This window comes from Nesoenas mayeri, assembly GCF_963082525.1.
Source record: "Nesoenas mayeri genome assembly, chromosome: 6".
In the NCBI taxonomy this organism is placed as follows: Eukaryota; Metazoa; Chordata; class Aves; order Columbiformes; family Columbidae; genus Nesoenas; species Nesoenas mayeri.
In genome coordinates, this window is record NC_137545.1 from 8210852 (window position 1) to 8228639 (window position 17788).

Consider the following 17788-nt stretch of genomic DNA (forward strand, 5'->3'; position numbering starts at 1 on the left):
CCGCACCCCTGGGGTGATCTCCCGGCCTGCAGCGAGCTTGGGCTCCTGCCAAGAAAACAGCTTTCGTGGTTCCTTAAATACTCCGCTGCTGATCAGAGATCAGCGGGGTGCGATTTGGCCTCTTGTGATTCATCTGAAACCTCAGAAATGTGGAGCGATCAGAGGTGGGGATGGCTGGGAATTGGTTATGGGAACGTGCAATTAGTTGTTTTAGCGTCTGTTTTGATACCACGGCAAACGGATTGAGGAAATTTGCCTTTAATGTGATTAGATGTTTGTCTGCATTATTGCCTGTCCCACAAGGGCTGTCCTGCTGGCCCAGCACCTGCATTGGTGTTTTATGCCCAAGATGGAAAAATGGGGAGCAGCATCAGACACGTGCAAACCCTTCTAGTCATCCCTGAGCTTTGTAAATAAGCGATAGCTTCTCGGTATGGTTTTATTTCTCGCTTCTTGGGTGCACTGACTGCAGTAACGTGTTTTTCTGCGACGTGAGGCATTAAAACTACAGCTTCATCCTCTGTGTCCTTGAGAAACTCAAAACATGGTGTTGGTTGGTGGCTTTACGGAAAAGTCCCCCCTGGACCCAGCAGGCTTGTTCTCATCTTAAGGCATTGAAATTGCAAAATTATGATCCTGCTTTTGTTAAAATCATCCTGAAAGCTTCACAGCTTCAGAGAAATTGTCCTCAGTTGTTTTTAGAGTTGCATTGAATTGTGTTCTCCTGTTTCTTTTGAGGAGAAAAAGGGTATTTTCTTTCTTTTCCAGGCTTAAGCATAACCTAAGGCGAGAAGAATGGTCCTTGGGGAGCTTGTTCCTCCATTGGCATTCCAGTAGCAGGATTCCCAGCACATTTCAGGAGAAAAGTTGACTAAAGTCAATTTTGTTTTAAACACCAGAGATAAGATAAAATTTTATAGCGTCTGCAATGGATCTGCTGTAAAAATATTTGTGACATTGTTTTACTTGGTATTGGATATCAGTGATCAACAGCTGGTTTCCAAATACTGAATTTGGTGTATAGTAGGCGCTAGCCTTTTTTACAAGCTGTTAGTAACCGGCTGCTCCGTAGGGCTGCCATTGATCTGGGTATTTCAGACCCTTTTCAGTCCTTCCATAGGTGGGCACTGAGGCTGTTACTTGGATGGGCAGACGCCAATAGCCATGTCAGGTCACCATTCTCCCTCCTGCCCTCGCACATGTCTGCAGCTCGTTTTTCTTAGCTTTATCAGCTTGCATATTTTCAGATTAAAACTTGCTTTTTGCTCCCAGTTCTGGAAGCTGTAGGTCCTCCCATCACTTGTGGTTGGTCCTCAGAAGAAGATGCCAGATCCCAGGCCAGGTTCATGCAGAAGTGCAGGACACAGGGTCTCTCAAAAACCTTTTCTCAAAGAGCTACCTGACCTGAGAAATCAGGGCGTATGGTGCTGATGATCTGATCTACTTGCCCATTTCTTAACTGAGAGCAAGCTGGGTTTGATTTATTTGGCTATAAGTTGAGGTGTATCCCCCAGTCTGCCTGCAGCCTGCCCAACCTGCCAGCAAGTTCAAAATCATCAAGGGCTGAACAAAATATTACAGACTCTGCTGTCTTTGGGAAGTGTCCAGCACTGAATCTGTGTGCGGGAGCCAGGCTCCATCTCAATGTTTCTCTTTTTCTCTAGGTCTAGAAGAGAAAACTGTTCTTTCCAAAAAAGAAAAAATGAAGCTGAGGAAAGAAAGGTGGTTGCAGAGTAAGTACTCCTGCGAAACACGGTACCGTGGACGCCACAGAGCGTGGGGTCTCTGTAGGTGGGTGGGAGTGTTGGGCAGTGCCAGAGGAGGCTGAATTCTTCTCAGAAACCTTCCCATCTGCTCCTCAGCACATGGGCTAAAAGTCCCAGGAATTGTTTCTCAGTGTTTAGCACCGAGGTTGAGTCATTGCCACAAACCTACCTTTGATCTCCCTCCATGTGTAATGTAAGTGATTACATAAAACCTGTATTTATCCAGATGAGACACTGTGCCCATGTAGGCTTAGCATGTCCCTCTGTCTTTTAAAGCTGTGGTACAGATATGATATGAGCTGTATAGCTCTGGGGCTGGTGGAACAGCCTGGAGCTGAGCCCTGCGCGGCCACCAGCTCATCCCAAGGCTCCGCGGTGAAAGCAGCGGGCGCTCCTGCCCTTCCTTCTGTACAGGAGGGCTCTGGATGCTGCTGGTTGTGTTACTACTCTTTCCCACGTGCCACAGGTCAGTGAACCCACTTACCAGACAGTCTGGCCTTTCTGGAGGCTGTGAAATATGAGCTAAACAAAACCAGCCCGTGGCAGAAATGCTTCTGTTTCCTGTGGGAAGTGTCTGTGTTTTTGCATTGAATATCTCAGCACAGTAAGAGAGGATTCTTCTTGCCACCTGGAGCTGTTCTTGGGACAGGCTTTTCCCTTAGCACCTTCCTGCCCAACAGAGTTGCTGGCAGACGGTGTTTGGGGCTGAGGGATGTGGCTTTCTGCCGCACCATATGCTCTCTGCTCCTGAGCTCAAGTCCATCAACCTGTGATTTCACCAGTTGCAGTGAAGGTGTCTCTGGCTCCTCTCACATAAAAAGCTGATAATTTAACACTGTGAGTGTGAAGGAAACCTCCTCCCTATCACCAACAAACAAGTTCCAAGCGCCTTTGTCATCTGCAAACCCTTTGAAGGAGGGGACTGAAGAAAGACAGCTGAGCTTGCCTTCCCCTCATCCCAGGACTGGTACCAGATGCTGTGGAGGAAGGGATGTCCTCAGCAGCGTTTTGTGACAGAATCCACAGCAAAAGATAGTACATGGGACTCATATCTTCTGCAAGAAACAAAGGGCATGTTGCTGCAGTTAGCTGAGAGCACTGCTCCCAAACTCACTTTGGAAAAGCCCAGGAGCAGGATCCCTACACTCTCTTAATCCTGCCATCCTACAGAGATATATAGATATATATGCCTTTGTAGCATCAGCCTTTCTTGAGATCACATATGTTATTTTGGTCCTGCCATAGCCCCTTTCATCCTCTCCTGGCTCTGAAATTACTAAACTGAGGAAATACAAATGCAGAGGTTTTGCTTTAAAGAGAACACCAAGACAGAAAACTTTGGGCCAAATTATCTCTTTCTTAGAAGACACTAGATATTAGAGGTGCTTTTCAGATACAGAAGTGCCTAAATTGCTGGCTCTCTTGACTCCCCCACTAAACTTGTGGCCAGCTGGCAAATACCAGCATTCCCTGGCAAATGCTTTGCTAAGGGTCGCGAGTAACCAGGGGTTTCTATAGGAAAAGTCAGCAAGTGTTAGTACCAGGTATGCAGCTTGTTATTGAGAAAAATGAAAGAGCTGGAAAGAGCCTATATAAGCATCAGTAAAGGAACTGATATTATTATTAGCTGATGGAGTGAAATGGAGCGGTATTTCCAGAGATGGACATTTTTAAATGAAACTTGGCATTCAGGCATTGTGACTTTAAAAGAGCTGCAGTCAACTGAAACACATTGACTTTTATCTGATGGCAAATCTTTGTGGGTTCTGCAGTCTTTGCCTGCTCTCCTGAGCCCCAAAAGAGAACCCAACTTGGATGGCTGAGGTTGTTACCATTGCATCTCTGTTTTCCTAAATCTTCCCAGGAGTTTGTTGTTTCTTCTTGTCCCAGGGCTGCTTTTATGACATTGGATGCCAAGACCCTGGGAACTAAAGTTCAGCCCAGTAGTGCAAATGCAAAACTTGGAGATTTCTACCATTCCAATAAATCATCTCAGGAGAGACTAGAGAGGGGAAAAAAACTATGCAATGCTTCAGACATTAGAAGTATGCGCAGTTAAAAATACATATATTGCATGGCTCCTCAGATGAACAAGACTTCATAGGAAAAGAATTTGGGATGTTTGGGCAGAATCAGGTGTCTGAAAATTTTGAGTACATACTGTTTACGAAAGCACTGAAGTAGTCAGCTTCATAAAGCCAGACCAAAAAAAGAAGTGATGTAGAACAGAAAGCTGTGTTCTTGGCAGGGATTGCTGTGAGGAGAAGCGTTTACAATCCAGATTTGTCACAAACATCCATGTACAGCAAAATTGCAGTTCATCAGAAACCGTTGGTCTTGGACACAGCTGAGTTGGGGAGTGACCGAGACACAGATATTAAAGGAGCCGGCAGCTGGCCGGTGAATTTGTGTTCTGCTTTCTTGAGTGTGGGAGGCAGGATTAGACCCAGAATTGCAGGTGGTGTTGTGCCTGTGGTCTGGAAACGGGACTGGCCGCTTCCGTGTTACCACCAAAAATACTTGTGCTGATGTAGTCCTGCTGCTGCGGCCGTGCTGCGCTGGAGCCACTGGCCTCCTGGTCTCACTGTCTCGGCGCCGCGGCTGCTGGCACTGCGCTCCGGCGCGACCAGACCAGGAGCTCCTGACTCAGCGCTGGGGCTCGTCCTTGCGATACGCTCGTTGTCCAAGGCAATATGCAGAAGCTGCTCCTCCCCTGCAGATTTCCAGGTTGGGTGATCACCTGGCAGAAGGAAAGGGAGCTCATGGGTCCCACTGAGCTCCAGCTGTCTCTGGTGGCATCATCAAGGGACTTCTGGGACAGGTTGGGGCATCTTGGAGCTCAGCTGGAGGCTGGTAGCAGTGCTGGGCTTTTGTGGGCTGTCCTGGAGGCGAACGTGTTCTGCTGGGGCTCACCCTGGAGGCTGCTGGCTCTGTAAGGCTTGGGCAGCTGTGGGACCTATTTCTACCTCAAGGACTGAGGCAGAAGCCTGCAGCTTTCATACCCATCTCCCATGGCCATGAAGGGAGGCTGCTGTAACATTTGTGGAGCCTTATGTGCCCACAGCCTTGCTCAGAGCTGCTGCAGGGAGGCTGGTAAATGTGGTCTCAAGGAACAGCCCGCTGCTGCTGTGTCTGCCACTTGGTGCAGGGCTATACTAAGGGCCTGGTTTATCCAGCATCTGACTGCTTGAGCTCCACCATGAGTCATGAAGGTGAGACCTTGACTTGCTGCAAACTAAGTAAACAACTGAAATTAAGTCCATCTTTTTTGCCTGTGCTTGAAGACCATTGTTTTGTCTCAGCAGCAAAGCAGAGATGGGGCTGTGACTGTTTAATGCCACATATAGAGCTGACTGTATTTGATTTGTCCCTTGCCCTCATGTTTCTCTCTCCTGATTCCATGCAAAGTCAGCGTGTTTTTTTCCACTCCAGGACTCCTGTGACGTGTTTCTGTGAGCAATGAACAGCCTCACACAGTGTGGTGCAAAGAATGGAAACAGTTCAGGCAAAATCAGTCTGGGGATTTGACTTCCCATTGCAAATTTCAGTAGCGATGTATATAGTTATAAGCAAACACAGCAAGAGAGGGAATACCCAGCTGCATTATGTTCAGTCTTTCATTGGTTTAAATCACTTCTAGCCTGTTGTTCCTGTAGATAGTGAAGCAGCCTATGAATTTCATAGCTCAAGAGATATCTTGCAAAGGCTTCCCCTTCCTCCAGTGATGTCTTGTTTCTGATTCAGAAATAGAAAGTGTGAAGCTAGCCAAGCAGAAGCAAAAAGCCGAAGCCAAGCGGAAAGCAACACCTGTGGTGGGAGACATGCAGCCGTTGATGGAAGCCCTACCTGAGCTCTCTGACCTGACCGCAGGCAGCAGGGGCAGGAAGACACCCAAGAGGTACGTGCCATTTAGGGATGGGCTGTGTATTTCCCTTCTTCCTGCAGGGTGACGTGCCCTTCAGCTCAGCTTGTAGCTACAGGCAGCGCAGGCTTGGTGCCAATGGTCAGGAGAACAGGGCCTTGTTCCTTTCTGTGCTTCACTTGCCACAAGAAGAAAGCTTAAGTGCGTCTTCTGAATCCACAGCTAAGAAGGGAGCTGTATTGCTCAGGTGAGGGTTGGCATGAGGCAGGCTGGGAGCAACCAGGTGTCTTGGGAGTTGCAGGAGTGACACACAAGCATCCAGCACGTGATGCTGCTGACCTCGCATGAGAATCGGGACCTGAGGGACCTGTGTTTTTTATGATGAAACTTGTCTTCAGCATCACTGTCAGCAGATGGATTTAGACTCAGTAATATAAATCCATTTTGTTCTAGCAGGTTATACCTGCAGCTTTCAAAGGGGGAAAATTCTTGTATTGCAAGTGACAAAGATTGGGATGATGGCTTGCCCAAATTTACACAGCTCTGGTGTAACAGGAGTGGATCTGGATAGCCAGGGTCCAGAGCACAGTGCTGCCTGCGAGGATTTTTGTCTCCGTTCCTGCATGAGCCTCTGGCCACGTTGCAGCCTGCTGTTCTGTCCTTGCAGACCTCCAGGTGTTCTCCTGGGGCAGTTCAAGCCCTTTGAGCAGAGCTTTATGCTCTGGCCACACTCTTTGTTCACCCTGTTGGCTTGGAATGTGACTTTAGACAAGAGCAGAAAGATGGTGTTTTCATTCCCTTTATTGTACTGGAAGAGAAGGGCTATTTCTGATCCTCTGACACCCACGTCTCAACCATCCCAGCCAGCCGTGGGTTCTGGTTGCTCTTATGTTTTCTCCTTTTTAATGTAGTGCTCTGCCTGACCATCCAGTGTTGCAGCTGCTTTTGCATCCCCCTGTGCAGAATAAAAGTGCTCTGCATGCTGCACAAACGCTTGTCCCTCCTTTCCAGTTGCTCAGAAGGTGTTGGAACTGGAACCTTGTTTTGACCATAATAAGAAAGCATTTAGATTAGAGAATGGCCAAGAAGGCGGCTGTCTGGCAAAGCACCCTCTTCTTTAGTTGCAGATCAAGGATGGAGGTACCATGAACCCTCTTGTGATTTGCTGGATGCCCCAGAAAGAAACTCTGACCCAGGTGGGAAAGTACGTGTAGGGGAAGGAGGACAGTTACGGTGCTTCCTTTGGTATTGCTCTCCTGGGTGGATGTATAGTCTAAAATACATGCTGTCGCTGCTATCCTGGACCAGATCAAAAGACAGAGTAGAACTGGAAAAGGCCCAGAGACGGCTGACAAGGATGATGGTGATGGGTCTGGTACAGCTTCTGTGCAAGGAGTGACTAAGTGACTGGGCTGTCCTCAGCCTGGACATGAGATACACGCAAAGAGGCTTGGGAATGCAATAGTCTATAAGATCAGGCGGTTGTGCGTGGGAACAGCAGGATGTGCAGTTCCAGCTAAAGGGCCTTGGACAGATTATACAGAAGTATGTTTTTTAGGAGTGTAAGAAATGATAGCCCAGGCCAGTGAGAACGATATCTCGGGTTGGAAAACCACCCCCATATGTATGATGTGTGAACGTCCTGGTCTGTGAATGAGTGGGAATGTAACTGAAACAAACATAACATCAGTGTGGTATGTTTTTAATAGCAATTATTGGAAAAACATCTTATGTAACATCTTAGTCCAGGCCCGTATCTGTAAATCCTATAAATTGTCAGTGGCTAATAAAGGCCTCAGCCTGGCTCAGCGCTCTGGTCTGCTTGGCTCAGCACTCCGTCCTGAACAAGATCTGTCTGTGCGTGCATCCCGGTCTGCGTCCCGATGTGTGTCAGTTCTAATCGCCGCAGTTGTGGTTAGGAAGTAGTTTGTCGTCTTTTCCAGTATGAGAAATAAAAGGCGTCAAACACAGCTAGAGAGTAGCTGGTTCAGTGCAAGCAGGAGGCTCAGTGCTCTGCACAGCTCCTCGCTGCAGGGAAACCTGTGGGTTCAGGTGAGACCTGACAAATCCAGTGAGGACAGCTCCATGGAAGTTTACTGCATGTATAGAAACTGCAGCTGGCGCGAGGTCTCTGAGCTGCAAATACCGGAGGGCATGTGGCTGTACGCTTGCCTTGGTCTTACCCCTCTCTGGCTGTCTGCTGCAGGCTGCTTCACGGCACAACGCTGGGCAAAAGGGTCCTTCCAGCTGCTGGAATTGCTCTTCTCTTCATTGGCACACTTCATGGTGGAGGACGTGTGGTACCCCTTGGTACGGGGATGGAGGAGCTACCGTGCTCTTCTTCCCCTTGCTGGCTTTTGGCTGCCTGGACAGCACGAGGATGTATGTGCATAAGTGTTTGAAATAATCAGAGGAGGCTTTTATAGGATTTGAATCATTACCTAAATGAAGGGTAATACTCTAGTGATTTGTCAGCCTTATTAATAAAAGATTAGATTCTCCAGGAATTTGATCTCCTGCTGGGGAAGAGAGCATTACAGTGAGGTTTTTATTCTGTTTTATAATGAATGAAGGCAATGAAGTGTAATGAAACGGGGCTACTAACACGGTCCAAGTGAGCAGGCAGCGTGCTGGCGGTTTGGTGGGGGAAATTCAGGCAGCAGCCTTTCAAAACTGCTGGACTAGTGGGGCAGAGTTGTTGAGTGGAACTGAAGAGCCTTCAGAAGCACGCAGCCCTGTAGCTGTTTGTGTGTTCTTGCCGTTCCTCCTGAGCTTTCAGGACTGTCTGACAATGCCGGCGGTGCCAGAGTGGCCTCGAGAGGGGCTGAAGGGTACCGGAGCAGCGTGCAGGCGTTGATCTGCCCAGCTGCCCTTTCCTGCGCAAGCTCGGTGCTGCAAAGGCTGGCTAACATAAACCCATGTCATTTGGGTTTGTCTTGGCTGGCGGGGAGCTTTGATACTGGGGAACATTGTGCTGGGCTGAGGGTAAATTGGATGTGATTGGGACAGTGGTGAGGGCAGCCCTCAGCAGCTTGGGTCTACCAGGATCCCCCTTGAGGAAAAGTAAAATGGGCCAGGATGGGGAGAGATGGGGAAAAGGAGCAGGAGCTGATGAGTAGAGAGGGATGGCGAAATGAGTGGGGTGAAGAAATGTGGACGAAGGGAGGAGGAGGAAAGGAAGAATAGGGAAAAATGCAGAATAAAAGGATGGAAGGTGACTGGTCAGAGAGGGAAAAAGCAAGAGGAGGTCACTGTAACTCTGCCAACATTATACCATCTCCTGCTGTCTTAAAAAGAAGGCGAGGGACTGTCATGTTTCCTAACCTTGAGAAAGCTCAAGGGCTCTGGGGCAGACCAGGTGGGGGAGGCCCTGGCCCCCAGCACCCACAGGTAAGGGAAGATTCCTCCTTGAGCCTTGCCCTAACAGAGGGCTGGGAGGCAGACCCTCTCCCCCACTTGCTTCTCCTGTTTTGTTTCTCTGTATCTGTGTAGTCCTGAAGAATGGAAGTTTCGTCTCCTTTCCCTAATGTCCAGTTCTACCAGCAGCTCCCCTTGTGCACTTCAAGTCCCAAAAGCAGTCACTGCCCTTCCTGCGTGTCCCTTGCTTGGGCCCAGCACTTGGTTTTGTGGTAAATCTCTGCCGCTGCTTGGCGTGGGGCACCACGTGCTTCCAGCACATGCAGGATGGGATTACACCTCTGCTCTCCTTGGACTTTGCCCAGGAATAAGAAATGGGTGCAGAGAGTGCAGGTCTGCGCTTGCTGCTGTGCCTCGGCTGCACGTTGTGCACCATCCTGTGGTCCCACAGGTTCCTCTTCATGCAGCTTCGCGGGTTCTAAAAACCTATGTTTGGTAGCAAAAGCTGAAGCTCTGTTGTTGTGCTTTGTCTTTAGCTAATTTGTTTGCAGCTGACTTAACCTGGCAAGCCTTTGGCAAGGATATGTGTTCACAGGGAAAAAGGAATATTGCCCTTCTTTATCTTAAAATATAAAAGACACCTTATACCCCAGTGCTCCCAGCAGAGGACTCAAAGCAGGGCTGGCAGGTTCCCTCTTCTTGCTGAGTAACCGTGACACTGTCTATAACTGATGTCTCTGTAAATGATGTCTGGCAACGCTGGAGTTTGACGGCATTAGCAGGGAACATGAGACATGCAGAGGTAAAGTGTACCTGGTGGTGAGGGGAAGTTCGATGGGATCTTTGAGCAACGGTATCGGTTTGACCTGGAGGTTAGTGATAAGCAGAAAGTGATCTGGGAACGGACGGCATATGACCAGTTCTAGAATTAAGTGATCGGGTTTTTATTTAGTGCCTTTATTTAGCCCATTTGGTCCTGACTCCTGAGCTGTTGTCTGTATGTGGTGGAATTACATTACTGTCTGGCTATGGAAATAATTGCCTTTCAGGACAATTTCCATTCAGGACAATTACCTGCACTTTCTGGGAAGGCAGATGCAGAATCTCTGGACTCTTTCCATCTCCACAGCAATTGCTGAGCTACTGCTCCTCTGTAACACTCACTTCTTTTGTTTCTTCTCTCCACAGCCATGTAAAAGCAAAGGCAGAACCAGCAGACTTCTGTCTGATGAAACAAGCTCAGAAACACCGGCTCTTGTAAGTACTCAGTTCTCAGTGTCCAGTCGCTGCTGAGCGTTACAAACTGGTTGAGGTTGCAAGGGACATCTGGAAGTCAGCTGGCCCAACACACATGCTCACATAGGATCACCTAGAGCTGGTTGCCCAGGACCACGTGCCTTTTGAGTATCTCCAAGGATGGACATCACACAACCTCTCTAGGCAACCAATTCCTGTGTTTCAGTCTTGCGCACCTGAAGCCCCTAGAAGAGGTGGCAGCTTTGATTTTCCTCTTTACATAGTGCAAGATGTTTGTGGGTGTCTCTCAGTCTCTGTCCCTGCCAGATTTGGTCAATTCTAAATGGATTAAGGCTGCTTCTGTCTCATATAACGTCTAAGTGAAGAGAGCACAGGGAACTGCACTTGCTACTTTAAGAGTTCCCTTTTCCTGTCTCATTGAAAAGAAAGTGATGGCTTGGGCCTCCTGTGTGTGATCTGTGGGGTTTCAGGACAAACCCACGGCAACTGTCATCTTGTTCCTCTTGGGCACAGTTGCCATTTCTGGCTGTACCAAGTGTCTGTGTCTGTCCCATGTCCCTCTGTGCAGCATGGACAATGTGGCTATCAACCAGGTGGTGTGTCCCTTGGCTCAGCTTGCTGAGTTGGAGCTGCAGCATCCAGCGGTGGCTGAGTCTCTTATGAGAACAGGCCCACGTAGCTCTAGCAGATACCCTTCAGGAAAGCCTCCTGTGGTTGTGCAGGTGAGGAGCTCCTGGAGCTCTGCATAGCATCAGGAGCTACAGCAGCTCTGTTGGAACCCACCTGGGATGCTGACTTATGTGCTGTGCATCCCTTACAAGGACAGATGTCTGCTGGCATCTGCCAAGCCTTTTCTTGTAAAACGAAGCACTAAATGCTTTTGAATAATTCCTGGACTTGGTTAAGGGTCTGAAAGCTCCATATTCCTCTGTATAATCTGTTGGATATTTTATGCTGCCACCAGGCATCAAGAACTTCGTTTCCCCTCCGCAGAGCTCTGCTAGGGCTCGGCACTGTGATCTCTGTGATCCCTGCTTCCAGGATTTCTGTCAGTTCTGAGCCATTCAACTTCCAACTGAGGCTGAGGAGAACAGTCAGTCCAGATCCCAGCACTGCTCTCCAGCACACTCTGAATACCCTCCTCTGTCTGAAACTGGCCATTGTCAGTGCTGAAATGTCTTTCTGGCTCAGTTCTGGCTTTCTGGATGAGTCCCTCCTTGGCTGATTGCAGAAACCCAAGGGTCATGTCTTGGAGTGCCACCAGTGAGTGTCCGGTGGTGCTGGCACTCAGGGCTGAGGAACACGGCTTGAGGAGGGACTTGTATACAGATCTAAATCCAAATAGGCAACTCCACCACAATCTTCTGTATCAGCAAGCCGATGATCCCCTGTGTGCCCCAAACTGGACAGATGCACTGGCCCGTATCCTACCGTAGTGGTATGGGAATTCTGTGCTTCCTGGGAGGGAAACACTCTGGGGGAAGGTCTTTGAGGTTTATTTCCCAGGACATTAGTTAGTCCTGAAGGTTCCCTAAGCCTCACCCCATTGTCCCAGCTGCCACAACCCCAGCTTCAGGTTTGTCTTCTCTCTCTGTTTGTCTGGCAGGGGCAGCGCTGGCGTTGAAGGAAAGGGCCATGCTAGGGAGGGAGCTCGCTGGCAAGCTGAGGAGCACTCTGCTGATCCATAGCAGCTCCTGAGAACAGGGGCATGTTTGTCTGTCTGGGCTGTGGGGAGCCTGGCTGGCTGAGGGACATGAGGAGGCTGCAATGGATGTGACGTTGTGAAAACTCACTTTCTTTTTCCACACTCCTTCCTCTCGCTCTGTTCTTCTTCCCCTGCTTGTTTGCTTTTATTTAAGACAAGACCATTTCCACAGCAACCGGTTGTGACCAAGCATGCAAAGGTAATTCTGTCGTGCTCCTCTCATGGTGTTTAACTCATGTTGCACATAAGATTACCAAGCCATTGAGCAATAAAGAGTAGATGAGCTCTTGAAAGCAGAATCTGCTTTTGTGCTAGCGCACTCTGAAGTAGTTTTCATTCTTAGTGATTTACCAGATACCCATAGGCTCTTGTTTCTGATTTACTAGGGAAAATCTCTAAAAAAACAATTCCAAGTGATGCCGGACACTAACATGATTGTTTGTGTCTCTGTGGCATGAGATCAAGTCTCTGGCTCCCATGAAGCTGGCAGCAATTTGAGCTTTGCCCTTGGGTAAATCAAGTTTATTTCTTGCACTCTTTCTTTCTGACATTTGCGCCCAGGATCATTCTGTCTGCACAGAAACCCGCTGCTTTGTGAGTTCTGTTCTTATCTGCTCGGTTCCTTTTGCACGAGGCACTTAGCGTTGGTGTGTTGTTTTTCTGTCCTCAGAGAGGAGGAAGTGGCTCGGTTCCACGCGGTCATCGCCAATCCCAGGTACAGAGCCAACCCCCTCACGGCCATCAGCGAGCATCTCTCCAAGAGGCTGAGGCAGGAGGAGGAAGGCAAACCCCTCTAGGGTGTCAGCGGGGACCAGTCGCGCACGCTGGGGCTGGCGCGAGGGCTCCGCGCTGCAGAGGAGCACATCACTGACGTGACCTCGCGGCCGCTTCAGTCCTTGGAAGCAGTTCAGCGGATTATTAAATCAAACAGTCCTGGTTTGTGTCTGCAGGAATAAGGCAGTTCTCTCCTGACAGTGGCGGCTGCTCCTTGGCAAGCAGCCTGCAGAGAGCAGGGTGTTCTGCGAGATCTTTGTGCAGGCATTAACCTCCCTGCAAAGTCTCTTGACGCCTTTTCTTGTGAGCAGGCACAATTTCTTACATTGTGCCAGTGGCAGTGTATCTGTTTTCTGCCGTTTCCCTCTCCTTTCTGACAACTCTGAAAAGAGATTCCCTGTTGCTTTGTTGGGGTGGTTCGAGACCACGAGCCCTGGAGCCCAGAGGGCTGTTGTAGATCTGTGTAAGGACCGATGCTGCTGTTCAGAGACACTGTTTTATGTCAGAAATTTAGCTTTGGAAATAAACACACTTTCGCACAGTACTGAGATTGTCTGGCTCTTGTTTTGGTAAATACTAATTGAAATATGAGCTTATTCCTATCACTGGAAAAATTACTTAAAAGAATGAATTTTTTCCATGTGTACAGTGATCCATGTGAAACAGAAGCCATGTGAAATCATTGCAGATCACATCTAACACATAGATTGCCTTCCTCCTACCCAGGAAGAATGTGCTTTCCATGGGTGATGCTGATCCCTTTTGGCCTGTGTTGTGTTCACTGCTGGTCCTGCCCAATAGGAAGCGTCCCAAAACGTGTCCTGCCTGCAGGCTCTGAACTTCAGCCGGTCATTTATGCGTTTGGGAAGTGCTGCAGCAAGGGCAGGCCTTCTACCAAACACCAATTTTCACAAAACTCTGGTGAATTTTCATGGGGACACCTGAAGGCAGGGCCATTCCCTGTTTGCGATGATCCCAGTTTGACACCCTAAAATCTCAGTGCCATCTTTTGAACCATACAGAAAGTTTTCTGATGCTTCTTAGTCTTGGCAAAGCAGCCTGCCTATGTTAGGTCAACTCTGAGGAGCATCTGGAACCTTTAAGAAAGAAATTCACTCTGGTGCCTTGACAGAATGTGGAAGCTGCAGGTGAGTTACCCAAGTTAGTGCCTAAAACCAACCGCAATGGGAGTGGCAGGCGCCTTGATCATCCCTGTCTCTTCAGTCACTGATAATGCTGCTTTTTCTCCTCCCTCTCGGCTGGCCCTGTGGAACAAAGGCAGTTTTTCTAATGCCTGCCCCTTCGCCCTGGCGGGGCAGCTGCTGTTGCCGATGCTGCTGGTTGTTAGAGGAATGTCACTGTGCCACCGCTCCTCCCCCAAGGCCTGGCAAGAGAGTCCTGCTGGCAGAGGCCACCGAGAGATGCTGGCCGTGCTGCTCTCGGGCTGGCAGGGCTCTTCTCTGCCCCGGCAGCGGGTGGATGCTGCCGTGCTGTTAGTCAGCGTGCTGTAATGCCCTGCGGGACCCCGGCTCTGGAAAGCAGAGGGCTGTGGTGAGGTCAAACAGCTCGAAATATCTCCCCACCTCCTGTCTGGTTCCTGCCGGCTCTCTTACCAGTATTTGATTGTGTTTCTTTTAGGCTGTGTTGGATTTTGAGCTCCAAATGCCAGTTCCAGCTGCAGCCCTGCTCATGTTATCCAGGCTGGGCACTGCACTGGAGAACAAGGCGTCGGACATGGAGTCTGTGCACTAACAGCACCTCATGCCCATGGCCTGCAGCTGCTCTTGCTGCTCGTGGCTCCCGGCAGCCCAAGATGTGAATAAGACTTGGACCAAGCTGTGGTTTTTAGGGTGGTTTTCTCTGCAAGCATACTGTTTACCGCTTTACTCCGTCGCATAGCTAGCTGCCTCCTGAGAAAGGCACCATCCTAGTGCTTAAACAAAGGGAAAGCAAGAGATGAAGAAGGTGAAGACATCCAAGGACAAAGGAGGGTGAAGGTTGCTCCTGTTGTTAGTGAGCAGGGCACTCAGGGAAGGGGAAGTGTATCTGGAGGGCAGGGGGGACAGATGGAAGCTTGCTTGTCTTCTGTATTTTGCAGGAGCTTTGCAGCTTTCTGTTTGGCTTGTGGTTTTTAAATAATACATGACACACGAGGAGGGCCCTTGTGTGGCTGGGTCATGCAGCAGGCGCACTGTGCCCTCGTGCTTCCCTTTGCAGCAGCGGGGATTGCAGAATCACGGAATGTCAGGGATTGGAAGGGGCCTCAGAAGATCATTGTAGTTCAATCCCCCGGCTGGAGCAGGAACACCCAGATGAGGTTACATTGGTGATGTGTCACTCTGCACCATCACCAATGGGTGCAACTGCTGGAGAAAAGCCACAGGCAGGTTTATAAAATGCCATCCTGGGTTGTGCGCTACGGGTGGGATCACATCCCTCCCCTCAGAGATGTGTGTGGTGTATCATGGCTGCATTTTGCAGAGATCCAGCCCAACTGGTGATTTCATCCAACCACCGATTTCCTGGGCACCATCTATTTTTCACAGAGCGAGATGATCCTTTAAAGCCTCTGGAAGGTTACTTGGATTGTCCCACGCATCTTTGTTCCAAGCCTGTTTCTGCTCAGTCACTTCCCCCCAGGCTGAAAACAAATCTGAAAGGCTCTCAACTCCTGCCTTCCCAGACTACTTGGTTTTCTTTTCATAGATGGTTCCAAATGGCTTCAGGTTGGATCAGTGCTTGGATGGCCTGAATTGCAGGGTCAGGGAGGATCCGCAGCTGGCAGAAGAGCTAGTGATAGGCACTAAGGTAGATATTGGTGTGGGTCTCGTGCCCCAGAGACCACTGTTTTCCATCTCTAAAAGAGCAAAGCCTGACAGGACTGCATCATTTTCTCATCCTGTGCAATTTTTTCTACGGGAGCCTGCAGTTTGCAGCTGGAATGGAAAAGGGATTTCTGTGTGCAAAATCAGTTGTGAGCACATTGGAGCCCCAAAAAGCATCACCGGGATGAAGGGCTCTGGGCTGTGTGTGGCTCTTTCAGGGTGGCATCAAGACAGGGACTGTCCAGTGTCTCGGCCTGTGTCTGGACTTCCCAGCGCCTTTATGTTATCAGCTGTAGTGGCTGTGACCAGGGTGGGTCACGGGAAGTGTGGACACCAACAGTGCAGTCAGCCAGCACTTCTCCCCTGCTCAGCCTGGTTGCTGGGTCATAGCATCATTTCAGTTGGAAGAGACCCTCAGGACAATCGAGTGGAACCATAGCCTAACCCAACTCTAGCACTAACCCATGCCCCTAAGAACCTCGTCTAAATGCCTTTTAAACCCCTCCAGGGATGGTGACTCCAGCGCTTCCCTGGGCAGCCTGTTCCAATGCCTGACAACCCTTTCTGTGAAGATTTTTTTCCTAATATCCAATCTAAACCTCCCCTGGCGCAACTTGAGGCCATTTCCTCTTGTCCCATCACTTGCTACTTGGGAGATGAGACCAACCCCCTCCATGCTCTAAGCTCCTTTCAGGCAGTTGTAGACAGTGATAAGGCCTCCCCCTCAGCTCCTGTTCTCCGGGATAAACAGCCCCAGCTCCCATCCTTTCCTTTCAAACCACAGAGAACTAACAGAGCTGAAGCCTCATCACCCAGGTGGGTGACACCACCATGGCTGTACCCACACTGGTAGCCCTCCAGCTCCGTGCACGGCATCACCCTGAGCACATTCACCCTTTTTCTTTACCTCGGATGGGCTGACGCCGTCACTTGGCTGTGCGTCTAGCTCTGAGCCCGCTGTTTGAAAATGTTGTTCTCCTGGGTGTTTAGCAGCAGTGAAACATGTGCCTGTTTGAAACTCCGGTTTGTAGCCGGCTGCCGCAGGCGTCTCCTGCCCCCGCCATCCTAACAGTTGAGCAAAGGACTTAAAATCTGCCAGGAAACAGGCGTCTGAGACACAGAGTCGCCTTCGCAGTTGGCATGTTTTCAGGATGATAAAAGCTTTCACGCCAATTTTTTTGTCTTTTTTTTTTTAGATAGCAGGGTGGGAAAAAATAGCTTCCAAGCTGTACGGAGTGGTTGTGCTGGAGGGGAGGGTGGGGGCCTGACCCGGCAGCTCTAGACTTAGCAAAGAATGAGTAAGCAGCGAATGCTCTGCAAACTCAGGACTGGAAAAATCTGGGGCTGCTTTTCGCAGCTGTTTTCTTTTTTGTTGGTGATTTTGCTCTTCAAGGCTGTTCACGAAGCCGTGTCTGAAAGCAGAAGCCTGGGTATCCTGTCCATCTGGTGCTACGAGTGGATATTTTCTGCTACGCACAAGCACCCAAAGTGGTGGGTGGAAGGGGATTCTCCTTCACCAGAAGCTCATGGGTAGCGCCTTTGGTTGGCAGGTTGCAAAGGGCTATTTTTTTATAGCAGGTCCTGCATCTCCCATGTTTTGCCCTGGTACTGGCCATGGCCCATGGTGCTTTTTTCTGCTGGAGCAGGGGTTGCATCAGGCCAGCGTGTCTCGGGAGAGCATGGTGAGCACAGTGACTCCTGGAAATGGAGAACCCGGGGCACAGGGAAGCCAGACTTTTCCTTTGAATAGCAAATAGCACTGAACTTCCTTCCTCCATCCCTCCCCTGCGTGCTCTGCCTGGGCAGCTGGCCAGAGAGGTGGTTGCGGTGCTTGGGGTGGGGACAACAGGATCCCTGCAGCCATGGAGATGGTCCTGGGCAGTCCCACCGCAGTAGCACGGCCAGCCCAGCGCTCAGGGAGCAACAAAGGCTTCAACTGCAGCGACTCTTACTTCATCCAGCCCAGAAGGGAAAGGGGCAGAACCAAATGTGGGTGGCAGAGCAGAGACACGGTGTTTGTGACCTTCCGCCAGTCCTCCCTCTTGTGCACCCCAGCACGTGCAGTGAGCCCGTTCCCTGCATGGGTTATTTCTCCCTCTTCCCCAGCTGATCCTTGCATCTCCCACGCTTTATGAAGCTTCTTGCACATTTGTACCTGTTTCCTTTTGCCCTTTATCTACAGCACAGGTACATCTGAAACCAGCCCGAGGTGGGTTCCTGCAGATGTAGCAGGAGCAGGGAA

General features: G+C 49.7%; 1 protein-coding gene across 1 annotated transcript in view; it reads left to right on the forward strand.

Moving 5' to 3' along the window:
* Window positions 1–13008, forward strand: part of SLX9 (SLX9 ribosome biogenesis factor) — a gene marked incomplete at its 5' end in the record, with an annotated part of 51260 nt that extends 38252 nt beyond the window's left edge. Inside the window, 4 exons of the mRNA XM_080346295.1 lie at window positions 1665–1733; window positions 5511–5664; window positions 10174–10242; window positions 12618–13008. Of these exons, the coding sequence (XP_080202421.1) occupies window positions 1665–1733; window positions 5511–5664; window positions 10174–10242; window positions 12618–12744 (419 nt within the window). The 3' untranslated portion in view covers window positions 12745–13008. The remainder of the gene's footprint in view (window positions 1–1664; window positions 1734–5510; window positions 5665–10173; window positions 10243–12617) is intronic.
* Between the last annotated feature and the right edge of the window lie 4780 nt (window positions 13009–17788).